This window comes from Rhinopithecus bieti, unplaced genomic scaffold (assembly GCF_001698545.2).
Source record: "Rhinopithecus bieti isolate Rb0 unplaced genomic scaffold, ASM169854v2 scaffold_30957, whole genome shotgun sequence".
Taxonomy (NCBI): domain Eukaryota; kingdom Metazoa; phylum Chordata; class Mammalia; order Primates; family Cercopithecidae; genus Rhinopithecus; species Rhinopithecus bieti.
In genome coordinates, this window is record NW_016813678.1 from 1,192,394 (window position 1) to 1,206,425 (window position 14,032).

At 38.4% G+C, this 14,032-nt stretch overlaps 1 protein-coding gene across 1 annotated transcript in view; it reads left to right on the forward strand.

Moving 5' to 3' along the window:
• Positions 1-8,156: 8,156 nt before the first annotated feature.
• The window catches only part of TBC1D32 (TBC1 domain family member 32), a gene marked incomplete at its 3' end in the record, with an annotated part of 224,148 nt that continues 218,272 nt past the window's right edge, over positions 8,157-14,032 (forward strand). The window contains exon 1 of the mRNA XM_017848884.1: positions 8,157-8,917. Coding sequence (XP_017704373.1) covers positions 8,763-8,917 — 155 coding nt within the window. The remainder of the gene's footprint in view (positions 8,918-14,032) is intronic.

Here is a 14,032-nt window from a genome sequence, read left to right on the forward strand (position 1 = left end):
GTGCCTGCGTGTGTGTGTGTGCGTGAGTGTGTGTGTATATATATATATATATAATATAAACAGCAGTAGGATTAGAAGACAGATACAGATTGGAGACAGATTCGCGAAGCAGAATCAATAACACTTGGTGATAGATTGGATTTGGGAGTTGAAGTAGAAGAAACAATGAAGAATGACTTCAGAGCTGCTTTTACTTAGGGAACCAGTAGATAGAGTGTGGATAGTGGGAAGAGGCTTAGGAATAGTGGAGATAACACTGATTTTAGAAATGATCACCAGTAGCTGGCAATGGTGAGTTTGCCATGTGGATATAAAATACATATTTTTTAAAATGGTAGTTATAGGTATGTAAGATGATACGAGATCAATGTCAAACTTGAAAACTTAGGACTCATAAGCAGAATCTGGCTAGCTGAATGAGTAAAATAAAATTCAGCCAGTCATTCATCTGTGAGAGTTTTAATTGAGTTCTGACTTAGTTGTGTCCCTAGATGATCAGTTATTTTCTAGAATATATGTTGCTATCTACCATGGGAATGGTAGATTGGCCATCTCATCTTCAAATCCACCCTCCATCTACTGTGCTTTCTTGTTCTGTAAAGGCTGTGGCACTATCAATGACATTTTCAGACATCCTTGCAGCTAGTGTTCTGTATGTGAATTTGGTTCTGCAAATTAAGCACACTTACACAATTGAGAAGGCAGAAGTTTTATGCCTTTTCTTGGTTGTATATATGCTGGCAAACACGGTCATGGAAATGTGACATTTTCTGTAGCATACTTCCATACACTTATCTCCAGCTTCCTATGTATTGGGAAGCAATTTCAGTGGAGATGGTGGCCATATTTCAGTACCCAATAAGCAGCTCTATGGGATTTGATGGGGATTTGTGCTGATCACAGAAACTTCCAGACCCAAGTCTCCTATCCCTGAATTTGGCTATTGCTATTTATTTATAAATTTCATGCTTCTATAGTAGCACAGAAGTAGTGTTGCTACTAGAGGGTCAGTTCTGTAGTGCTCTGGGAATAATTTCTTGAGGCTCAGTTTAGAGCCTTCTTCTTTGGTGATTCCAGCAATTTTATAAACTCCTAAAGTCCTGTACTTCTTTTTTTTTTCTTTCTTTTTTTTTGAGACAGAGTCTCGCTCTGTCACCCAGGCTGGAATGCAGTGACAGGATCTCGGCTCACTGCAAGCTCCACCTCCCAGGTTCATGCCATTCTCCTGCCTCAGTCTCCCAGGTAGCAGGGACTACAGGCGCCCACCACCACACTGGCTAACTGTGTGTGTGTGTGTGTGTGTGTGTGTGTGTGTGTGTTTAGTAGAGATGGGGTTTCGCTGTGTTAGCCAGGATGGTCTCGATCTCCTGACCTCGTGATCCACCCTCCTTGGACTCCCAAAGTGCTGGGATTACAGGCGTGAGCCACCGTGTCTGGCCCCTGTACTTCTTAAAATATCTAGACTGGTTTCTGTTTCCTGAACTGAATAATATCTGATCTAGCCAGTAAATAATAATGTGTACAATTTGGGGAAAGCCAGAATATCACCATAGGTATATATGACAGAGACTGCCGGCTATCTACCAATATCCATTCTGCCTTTCTCCTCTGAGTCACTGAAGATCCTAGTTTTATTATTTAAGCAAAGACCCCACTTTTTAGCCTCTGCAGCTGCATGTGTTCACGTAAGTATGCCCTGGCCAATGAGATTAAACAGGAGTAGCGTATGTCACTTTTTGGTGGTGCCTTTGCCTGCTTATCTTTTCCACTGGCTAAGAAGCAGATGTAGTGGTGAGAATTGGAGAAGCCATCCTGGATCCAAAGATGAAAAATCCTTGTTGATGATGGCAAAGCCACTCTACCAGATTGGGACTGACTAGATCTGGATCCATACATAAGGGGTAAACTGCTATCTTTCTGAGGCTACTATATTTTTGGGTCCCCCCACTCTCTGCCTGTTTTTTCTAGCAGCTTAGACTGTAACCTAAGCTAAGATATAAGTGAGCTATGAAATTTGAGCCCAAGTCTGAAAATGTATGTTACTCTATTAACAACAATTAATTAATGAGGTAGCATATATAATATGTTTATAGGAATAAGACTTGGAATAGCTCAAGCTATTATAAAACAAGAATCTTGCCCTCATTCTCCTTCTTTATCACCACCATCCATCACTAACCTAGTCCACATCTCATCCTCCCTCTCCGGGATGCCTGTGAGGCCCCTATCTCCATTCACTCACTTATTCCCAGGCACTAACAAGTCTTCTCCATGCACAGATTGTGCTGCACACAGGAAGCACAGTGGAGAACTGAGCAGGCTGACTGGTCTGTGTTCCTGGTCTGCTGGGACCCAGAGACAAAGAAACGGACAGTGACTACAAGCATGTGAGTGAGGAGGGGAGCCTGGGTTCTGTGCAGGTACATGCAGGGATTTACCCTACACTCACAAATTCTGGAGCCAGGGCTGGCAACTTCATTTGTGAAGGGTTGCGGGGAGGTATTGAAAAATGAAAACATGGAGTCCCTTGTTCACGAAACAGGAAAAACCACTCTAAATGGTACTAAAATACAAAACATTTTCTTTCTCTTTGTTCTAATAATTTACCATTGTTATTTGCTATTTAAAGTCATTCTGAGTAAAGAAAATTTTAATTCTAAATTTTTAGCTGAATTTTACTGTTCCTCTTCATGTTGTGCAATGCTAATTTTAAATACAAATATAAGAGTATTATATTCCTATACAGAAACAATGAAATTACTCAATTCGCATTTTGCAGCTCATACACGCATATACATTTTGTTCTTATCAGAACAGTAGAAATGCTGTGCAAAACTATATCAAAGATTTTTATTTCACTTCTTGATAGTGGCAACGATACTGCCTTCTTGACACTGCCTTCAGCTTACTGGTGAACAAGAAAGAACTGAAAGAAAGGAACTATGGCTTTTCCTATCTTTCCCTATCTTTCCATGCCATTATTTTTGGCATAAGTGCCTGATTAATACAGGAAAATAAAAGGAGTAGGAAAAGGTATGACTGGGGTCGCTAGCCTGTGGTGTTATTCACAAGCTCATTGCCTTCTTTCTGTGTATGAAACAAGACCTCACATAGGAAGTGTGGCCTCCCTGCAGACTCAGTTATAGACATACACGATGACCTGTTACTGGTCTGGAGCTCCGCTAACCTGCGCGTCGTAGGGGCACTGGAATACTGTGCTCACAGCGTCATCGACTCCTCTCCTCTGCTTTGTGCTCCTGCTGTGCAGTCCTTCCAAAACACAAGTTCAAAGATAAATAGTATTAAGATTCAAGGCAGACCTGGCAAAGCATTAAGCCTAGCACAGAGCCCTTTTGAGTGCAGGGCCCCCCATGACTGCGCAGATTGTATCTCCGTGAAGTCAGCAGTCCTCTAGTCTTAACTGCAGTCCACAGGAAATTCAAGGTTAGAGGAGCATGTTAAATGACACCACAAGGACACAGTCTGCAAATTCAGGGCATGGGGCAATGCGGAGTCAATGACCTGACTGCTCCAAAGAGTCAGTGGGGGAACAAGAGGGAGAAAAGGATGAAACAGACTCAATGAAATGAAACGCGAATTTGTTTGGCTGCTGACTGAAATAAACCAACTGTGAAAACACATTTTTGGACAATTAGGGAAATTTGGATGTTAACTTGTATTTGATGCTATAAAGGAAGTCTTTTGAATGTAGTTAGTAGTGAAGGAAAATCATATATATATAAAGTGGTTATGTGGGGAATAGACCTGATCCATGAATGATGCAGGCCAAGGTGTTTAGAGATCAAATGACGAGATGTTTGAGGTTTAATGTATTTTAGAACAAATGGGGTGGGGGGTAATAGTTGACATAAGATTGGCAAGATATTGAAAATTTTTGAATCTGAGAGGTTCGCTTTATTCTCTATACTTTTGTAAAGTTTGTAAAATGTTTTGTAAAGGAAAGAAGGAAAATGTATGTGTGTGTGTATATATATAATTGTTAATATGTATTCCTTAAATAGTTTTCTTTATTTTTAGTAAATTATGTTTTCAACATCGAATTATTACCTTTTTTTTGCAACAAATTACTGAACAGTTAATGAAAACATTTGAATTCCATGATTTATGCATAGGAATGTTGGCATGAAAGTCATTTTCTCCAACTTTGTGTTCTTTTATTTTCTTAGAGCAATATGGAAAATTTCCCAGCACATAAGACATTTTAATGTTCTTTCCTAAAGATGTAACTATATACGTGTAAGTGGCTATTCAAGTTTTATTTAGTAATGAATTCAAGAGAAATCCTATTTTATTGAAAATTCTATTACTAAAATTGTTTGTGATAAATTAATTCATCCTATAACTCTTTTAAGGAACAAATATGTTTTTTATATTATATTTTTTCTTAAAGTGAGAGAAGAAATTCACATGTACACACAATGCACATGTAGTTTAGAGACTTGTTTAGACATGAGAGTAGATTGAATTAGACTGAATATGGTCTCAAATTAATAAAACCAAAGGAGGGGGAAAGTGTATTAAAATCAAGTCTTAAGAAGCAAGGTTCAGTTATACCTGATGTACAGAACTTTCTAGACCACGTAACAAATATCTTCAAAGTTGGATTCAATGCTGGAAACATGAGAGTGAATATATTTTAGCCTTGCTTTCAGAGCAGTGAGATTCTTGTCTTGCTGGCATCATACTAAAAGCAGGATTAGGATAAGGCATTAGCTCAAGAGGCTTATTTGGAAAATTGCTTAGGCCAACAATTTAGGAGGGATCAGTAAGTGATCCCTGTAAATAATGAATGTTATGTTTCTTGTAAATAAGGAAACATAGTTATTTATACCAATTCAAATTCTTTTTCCAGACATGCAAGAACACTTTCAAAGCCAAGAACTATATTTTGGGTAATGGCCAAACTCTATGTTAGACTTTTGAAGAAATTTTTCATAAGTGTTTGGTTTTCCAATCAAATATCTCCCTGGGAAAAAGCAAAAGTCATTTTAAAATGGGAGATCCCAAAATTAAAATAAGTCTTTAAGTAGAGATGTTAGAGATTTATAGCTCCCTAATTTCATTCTGATTTGTTACCTAGAGAAGAAAAAGCCAATTTCAAAACTTGGAAGATTTGAAATAGTTTACTCTCTTATTAGTTTATAAAAGTTGCATCTGGCTAAGTTCTATAAAAATATCCAATTCAAAGTTGTAGAAATGGGCAACGATGATAATAACATTCAATAGTTATTCAACACTTTTCCAAAATTCAAGGCCTTTGCTAGTATTTTACATGTGTTATCTCACTGCAAATCCATGAGTACAAACTACTTACTATGCTCACAGCCTTTTTAAAAAAGTAAAGAAAACACATTTAAAAAATTTAGATCATTGACACGGTTACTGTGGCCATATCTCTTTGAGACAAAAATTAGTTCTTTGACAAGAATCCCCTGTGTACAGAACAGACATAAGGAAGACCTGGCAGTCTATGACATGACCAGAAACTCATGTTATTATTATAAGAACACCATGTGTTGGATAATGGGATAGTATCTGATTGACTGAATCAGATTCCATAGCCACATAGCATTCTCTCGGAAATAGACTAAAACTCAGAGATTCATATGCAGTAGGCTTACTGGGGTGTACTCTTGGCAACAAGGTCTGGGAAGAGTCTGAGAGGAAGAATTAGGTATAAGGTGAAGTTCAGCTGTAATGCTCTTGCAAAAAAGTCTCCAGTCAATCATGTGAGGAACTCTGAAGCTGAGATGGTGCTTCAGAGTTGTCCCACAGATATCTTAGGAATTCAACTTCCTAGGTTGAGTGCATCTTATTTAAGGATATATAAGAACATGTGCAGAAATAGTCTCTGGAAAATATTGAAAATTTTGGAGAGATTAAGAACGTGGTTTACTTATTACAAATTCTCAAAATATTAAAAGTTCAACATTTTTTTGTCTTCCTGTTGAATTAAACTAGTTTTAAAAATTATGATATGACACTCAGTATCTCTGACATCTTTAAGTTTATTTTTGCTGATACGAGTATACCTTCAACAGCTTTATTTTGGATAATATTCACCTATTTTATCTTTTCCCATCTTTTAAATTCTTACTTTTCTAGGATTCTTTTAAATTCTTACTTTTCTAGATTCTGATAGCATAGAGTTGGTCATTTTAAAATACAATCTGGCAGTTCTGACTTTTAAGTGGAGTGTTGAGTTCATTTAAATTTATCAGTGTTTAGGGCTTTTCCATAATGTTTCTTTGTATATTTTATTTTCCTACTTTTCTAATGCTTTTTTCCCTTTTTAAAAAATGTATTCATTGTTTTCTCTCCTTATTTAACTTTTCTCCCCATTTTTTAAAATGAAAATTCTCTATTTCTTCTTTTCTTTTCTTTTTTTTGAGATGGAGTCTCACTCTGTCGCCCACGCTGGACTGCAGTGGCGCCATCTCGGCTCACTGCTAGCTCCGCCTCCCAGGTTCACGCCATTCTCCTGCCTCAGCCTCGGAGTAGCTGGGACTACAGGCGCCCGCCACCTCGCCCGGCTAGTTTTTTGTATTTTAGTGGAGACGGGGTTTCACCTTGTTAACCAGGATGGTCTCGATCTCCTGACCCCGTGATCCGCCCGCCTCAGCCTCCCAAAGTGCTGGGATTACAGGCGTGAGCCACCGCGCCTGGCCTCTATTTCTAATTTTTAAGTGGTTACATTTGAAATTTTGCCATGCTCACTCAGTCAAGTTTAACTTCTTAAACTCCCTTTAGAAAAATACAAGATGCTGGGTGCAGTGGTACATATCTGCAGTTCTAGCTACTTGGGAGTCTANCCTGGCCTCTATTTCTAATTTTAAGTGGTTACATTTGAAATTTTGCCATGCTCACTCAGTCAAGTTTAACTTCTTAAACTCCCTTTAGAAAAATACAAGATGCTGGGTGCAGTGGTACATATCTGCAGTTCTAGCTACTTGGGAGTCTAAAGTTGGGGGATCATTTGAGCTCAGGAATTTGAGTCCAGACTGGGCAACATAGACCCTATCTCTAAAAAAAAAGAAAAAAAAAAAAACACAAAAATACAAAGATTGCAGAACATTTCAACTTATGCTATTTCCTACTTTCTAATGGTTGTTTCTAGTATTTTAGTACTATATTTTTAATCTTCACAAATTAGAATAATTTATACTCATTATTTTATGTAGGCAATATTTATAGAATTTTACCTTAAAGCATCCCTCCTCTGTTTTTTGACCTCTTTCCTTCTTGTATCTCAGATATTCTAAGTTTGTTTTCCTTCTTCGTAAGGTATAATATTTAGAACAGTAGCTCTTAATCTGTCAAGTTCTATTCTCCCTTAGAAGGTTTTTTGAAATATGTGGGGATATTTTGTCATCACGGTGGCTTCAGGGCAATTACTGGCATCTGTAGTGTGAGACAGGGACACTTAAACACCTTGAAATACACCCAGGACAGTCACGTACACAAAAGGATTGTTCTGGTTCTTACATGACTCTCAGTGGTTTCAATTGTTCTTCTGGGTATTTCATGCAGAAAAATGCTCTTGATAAGTATCTGAGTCTAGGATCTAATTCCATGTATATAAATAGATACAATATTTATAAATAGGATATAATTCCGTGTATATAAATAGATATAATACCTACAAACATGGAATTAGAAATATAAATATTATAAATATGAATATCCACTGCAGCTTCCTGCAGAACGATCTTTATATATGATACCATCACATGGTGTCTCTCTGGAATCCCATTACATCCTACTACTTGCACGAAAATCTCGAATCCCTTAACGTGCCAACAGATTAGACCCTTCCAGATGTGACCAATTTACTTCTTTAGCTTCCTCACCTCCTCTTTCTAACCCTAATTACCTCAAGTGCCAGTATATCCTACACTCTGAGGCCCCTATTCTTTGCATGTCCAGTTTGCTCTTTGCTTCTTTCCTCAACTCCTCTATCAGGTTGAAACTAATTCTGGGTCTCCACAGCACCGACTTGGCACATTTTTTTATTTTCTAGCATGACATTTAATTGCACTGTATTGTAATCGTTAATTTATTTTTCTCTGTGACTCAATGAGGGAATCTTCTTCATAGCTCCTAGCAAGGTGCTTGGTAAGGAAAGTGTTTGGTGAGGCGTAGGAGCTTAGTAGGTGTTAGCCCTTAGAGGAAAACAACACTGCAACTTTTCAATACCATTTACTCTTCAATTGAGCCTTGTCAGGCTACTTTCAGTTTCACTTCTACTATCTTTCTTTTATCGATCATTTTCTCTTCGTACTCTCTTCCCTCCCACCTACAACGCGGCGGCGAGGGAGAGCGGCTCACTCGAACATTTTCTGAGCGCCCCCAGGTCACCTGGTGGCACTCCCTCCCACCAAGGAAGCCACATCAGCGAGCTGACGTCACGCGCACCGCTGACGTTCCGTCGTCGGTTCCTCCCATCAGATCATTCCCGATGTCTCTTTTGTTGTTAGCCGGGAAAGCCTGAGGTCTGCTGGTACCGAAGGCTAGCAACTAGGAGTACCAGAGACAAGACCTCGCGGATCCCTGCTTCTCCAAAGTAAGGTGACTTGTTTTCCGAAATGACGCGCTGGCAGCTGAGGGCCCACCCACAGGCGCTAGCCGCGGTCTCCCTGGGAACGACGCCGCACGTAGCCAGGGCTGGGTAGTTGTGCGCGTGCGCAGTGCGCGAGTTTTGCTCGGACCTGTAATGAGAGTGGGCGTTTGATTCCAACAGGATGGCCAGTTTCTCCAGCGAGGACCAGGCAATGTTGCAGGCGATGCTGAGGCAGTTGTTCCAGAGCGTGAAGGAGAAAATCACGGGTGCCCCTTCCCTGGAGTGTGCCGAAGAGATTCTTTTACATCTGGAGGAAACTGATGAAAATTTTCACAAGTAAAATTGCTTTTGATATCTTAAGCCTACAAACCATTGATCCAGAGAAGGTCCAGAGAAGGGTCAACAATGTTAATTTTTATTTATTGTTTTTAAAATAGTGCCCAACTTGGAGGTTTACTTTTTCTCTTATTTGTCAAAACGTCGAATTTATTTAACATTTATTCTTATTTCCTAAAGCTTCTTCGTCCTCTCTCTGTCTATATTTTTTGAGGGGGAGTCTCTCTCTGTTGCCCAGGCTGGAGTGCCTCCCAAGTAGCTGGGACTGCAGGTGGCCGCCACCGCGCCTGGCTAGTTTTTGTATTTTTAGTAGAGACAGGGTTTCACCATATGGGCCAGGCTGGTCTCGAACTCCCGACCTCAAGTGATCCGCCCGTCTCGGCCTCCCAAAGTGCTAGGATTACAGGCCTGAGCCAGCGCGCTCGGCCGCCGCCTTGGCCACAACCACTATATCCTAATAATCCATTACCCCGTGCCTCACCCGGGCAGCGCAGTAATATTAATTATAAATTAATCATCCTCTTTGAAAGCATACTTCCACGATTTCAGGGGATTCCTGTCACTATACAGTACTTAAAGGCAATGAGTTCCAGCGATCTTTGTTCCTTTGCTGATATTTTCAGTGGCCACACGAATTATTCACTTTGAGCACTGCAAAGGGAATACCGAAGTGAGATCGTTAGTTTCCTCTGGAATAGTTTCTTAAGTTTCTCTAGAGGGGTAAGCCACATAACTAAATGTCTGTGATACATGTAAGAAATATAAGAGACAGAGAAGCGGGGACAGAGTGCTCTGCGTGTGGGAGCAGTAGGGAAAAGAGGTTTAATGAGAGAGGTGCCATTTGAGGTAGATCTTGAAGATCTTTAGAGACTTATGTTTTTCTTTTGGTTCATATAATTTCAGTTAAGCGTCTGAATTTACTAGTCTGCCTCCACATGCCTCCATTCATTATTATTACTAGTGTTTTTAACTCAGTGTTTGCATTTCATTTGGATCTGACAGAGATGACATAGGAAATTTTTCTAGTTATACTACCTTTACTGACTCTTGGTTACCCGTGGGTACCCTGAAGTTCTGCTTATCTGGAACTGCTATCAATATCATATGTACATCCGGGCATTTTTGAGTTCTTTAAAATTCTATGTACAAGTTTGTGTTTACTTGCAGTTTTATAGGGGGAGTATTTACAGTTTTCACTACTTTCTCAATTTGAGTTTTAAAAAATGTGAAAGGAATCTTCATTAATATGGAGTTTCTAATTTCTTTGGTATTTCCGATTATACATACGGTTTCTTTTTCTTTTGTATTTCCATGATTTTCTTGTTTATTTTCTCATTAAATTCACTACTAATACCTGTTATTAGATGATAACGTTTTTTATTTTGGAGCTACCAGAGACTAGCTTTTATTGGTTAGCTACAGATTTATTAAACAGTGGAGTACAGAAAAATTAGAACTTTTTCAAATATAGGTTGGGTGATTAAGGTTTTGTAAGCTCCTATAATGATAATTTACCTCCCACACATCCACATAAAGCATTATGTTTGGGATTTCATTTCTGGTTTTTATTTTACATGGAATTGTTTAAATCATCTGTAAATTACTGAGTAGGTTTTTGCTAGGATCATATTCTGGGAATTTGGCCATTTCATCTAGATTTTCAAACTTATTTATAAAAAGGTTTTCATGAATATCCTGTTATCTTTTTAGTATTTCCAGTATCTGTAGTCATGTTCCCTTTTGTTTTTATTTGTATCTTCCCACTTTTGCTCTTCATCTGTTATGCTAGAAGTTTATTTTCTTAGCCTTTTCAATGGACCAACTTTTGACTTTTTCTCCTCCTTTCTGTTACATAGGCACATATGTTATTTTTTGTTTTATTAATTTCTGCTCTTTATTTTTTCTATGTAGGAAACCTTTAACCTTACGGTACTGAATACTAGCTCATTAATATGCAGCTCTTTTTCCTTTTTTAATAGAAGCATTTAAAGCTACACATTTGCCTATAATTATTGCTTTATCTGTTATAAATTTAAAAATTTTTTCAAGTTAAAATTGGGTCATTGTAGTTCCTCTCAGAAGTCTAATGACTCTAGTAATACTGTATTACTCTTCAACAGCTCATTAGGTAGGTTAAATAAATACTTTTTAAATGACATGCACAGTTAATAGTTACTATTTACTAAAGAGATTTACTTGTGGCCTCCTAAGAAACAGTCCAGAGGGGCTCAAATTATAGCTAGTTTATAGTCTTAAAGGTAAGACTTGACTTAGAATCCTAAAAGTCATTTTTAATCTTAATAATAGGGTAAAATGTATAATGTCTTAGTTGCACTAGCCTGAGATCTGTGTCTTAGGAGGAGGGAATTCTTTTATGTGAGAAAGGAAAAGAGGAGGTGCTTAACTTTGGTGTCTCCATACAATTTTCAAGTCTCAGAGTTGGAAGGGATCTTAAAAGGTCAGTTATTTCAGGTGCTCATATTTCCATTTCTCTTTCTTTCAGTGACCTAACTCTCCTTCCGCACTAATGTTCTAGAGTCACTTAGCTGTGTCTTCCTTTCCAAAGTGTTTATTTCAGAATTATTCATTTTTCCACTTCTACTATTAGAACATTGATTCACTAAATCCAAGTGATGTTGGCCTGTAATTAGCAAGAAAAATAATCTAATTAAAAGACTTATAGGGGAGGCTGGGCATGGTGGCTCACGCTTGTAATCCCAGCACTTTGAGAGGCCAAGGCAGGTAAATCACTTGAGGTTAGGAGTTCAAGACCAGCCTGGCCAACATGGTGAAACCCTGTCTCTACTGAAAATACCAAAAAAAAAAAAAAAAAAAAAAAATTAGCCGGGCATGGTGGTGGGCGCTGGTAATCCCAGCTACTTGGGAGACTGAGGCAGGAGAATTGCTTGACCCCGGGAGGTGGAGGTTGCAGTGAGCCGAGATCGTGCCACTGCACTCCAACCTGGGCAACAGAGGGAGAGAGACTCCGTCTCAAAAAAACAAACAAACAAACAAACAAAAAAAAAGACTCACGGGAAATCGTTGCTGGGCTGTTAACATTTTTGTAAGAAGTTGGTTTTTAAGACACTTGATGTAATTTCAGGTGGTATAATAAAGTGAGGGAAAATGTCATTTGGGGAGAAACTACAGCGTAAGCAGTACAGCCATATCTAGGCATGTGTTTTATGGGACAGCTAAAATACTATCTCTGCTTTTCACAGGAACTTCTTTTTTTCTACAGTAAACTGTATACCCTCTAAAAGATCGAAGCTCTCCTGCTTTTCTCTAAGAATGGCAGCAAGGATTTGAGGCCTGGTGGGAGGGGAGAGAGAGAAGAGTACGTTGTTTTCATTATGTGTGTATGCATTGTGTAAATTTTTACATGCAGACTGGCTCCCTATAAAGCAGCATTGCTTTTTCAACCTTTGCTACACTGGAACCATCTGGGGGCTGTTTAGAAAAATATTGATGCTTAGTCCCTACCATAGATGAATCAAAATTTCCTGGGAGTTTTGGCAAAGGGAAGTGGTAGAGGCTGGGCCCTGGAGGTTTTAAAACAAAGCTTTCTATGTAAGTCTAATATGCAGTTAGAGTTGAGACCTCAGAATTAGAGTGTAGTCACTGGCATTTCAGTGAGAAATAGAGTATTTTGTTGTTTTTTTTAAAAGTACCTACCAATTATAATGATTTTAACAGTCTCTAATGCAGAGACTCACCTTTATAGCCTTCTCACTTGGTTTGTTTTTGATACAGAGGGACTACAGTAATATTTGTTGAATTGGGTATCATTCTTTGTTTTACAGAAGAATTCACCAGTGACTTTTTGATTAGGGAACTCTAGTATGTTTAAGTAGTAACTTCAAGAAAATATTTCCTCTGGGCTGGACTCAGTGCCTTATGCCTGTAATCCCTGTACTTTGTGAAGTCGAGGTGAGCAGATCACTTAACACCGGGAGTTCAAGACCAGCTTGGACAACATGGCAAAACCCTGTCTCTACAAAAAATATGAAAATTAGTTGGGTGCAGTGGCATGTACCTGTAGTCCAGCCTCTCAGAAGGCTGAGGTGGGACGATCTCTTGTGCTCAGAATGTCAACGTTGCTGTGAGCCTAGGTAACAGAGCAAGACCCTGTCACAAAATAAAACAAAATAAATAAAATAAAATAAGAAAGTATTCATTCTGTAAGGAGATTTACCTGTATGGAGAAAATTACCAAGAATTATGTGTGCTTCTATAATTAATGAATGCATTGCTTGTAACTGTTTATTATGAGCCAAAAGCTTATTTTTGACCTAAAAAGTTGTAGGAGATGTAAAATACTCGTTCTTTCTATTATATGGTCTTATATACACTAGTGTGGTTAAGTGTGATTATATACGCTAATGTGGTATAAGATTGTCATATAATAAATTCTATGATTCTGAAATATAGCCTATTTTAGGAATTCCTCATGTCAACATTACAATTCATAACCACTATTAAAATACTTTTAAAAAATTAGTGATAATTTTTTCCATATATGATTGAATATTTCTTGCCTATTTATTTATTTATTTATTTTTTTGAGACGAAGTCTCACTCTTGACCCCAGGCTGGAATGCAATGGCAAGATCTCAGCTCTCTGCAACCTCCGTTTCCTGGGTTCAAGTGATTCTCTTGCCACAGCCTCCCGAGTACCTGGGATTACAGACATTTGCCACCACGCCCGGCTACTTTTTGTATTTTTAGTAGAGACGAGGTTTCACCATGTTGGCCAGGCTGGTCTTGAACTCCTGACCTCAGGTGATCCACCCACCTCGGCCTCCCAAAGTGCTGGGATTACAGGTGTGAGCCACCGCTCCCGGCCTCTTGCCTTTTTAAATAGCTAAAAGGATGACTTTTTTGAAACAAACTTGTACCAATTAGATTTTTGAATGTCCTTATGTTGTAAGAGTAACCTCTGTACCTCTCCATATTTTTGTATAATCATTATGAACATGTCAGAAGTTTATCACAGAAAAATACTGCATTTTTTGGGAAATATAGGTAAGAAATCTGGCAAAAAGAGAATGGAAAAAGTGAATGTTCTTTTACTCAACTTGGTAAAGTTTTTCTTTTTCTTTTTTTTTTTTTATT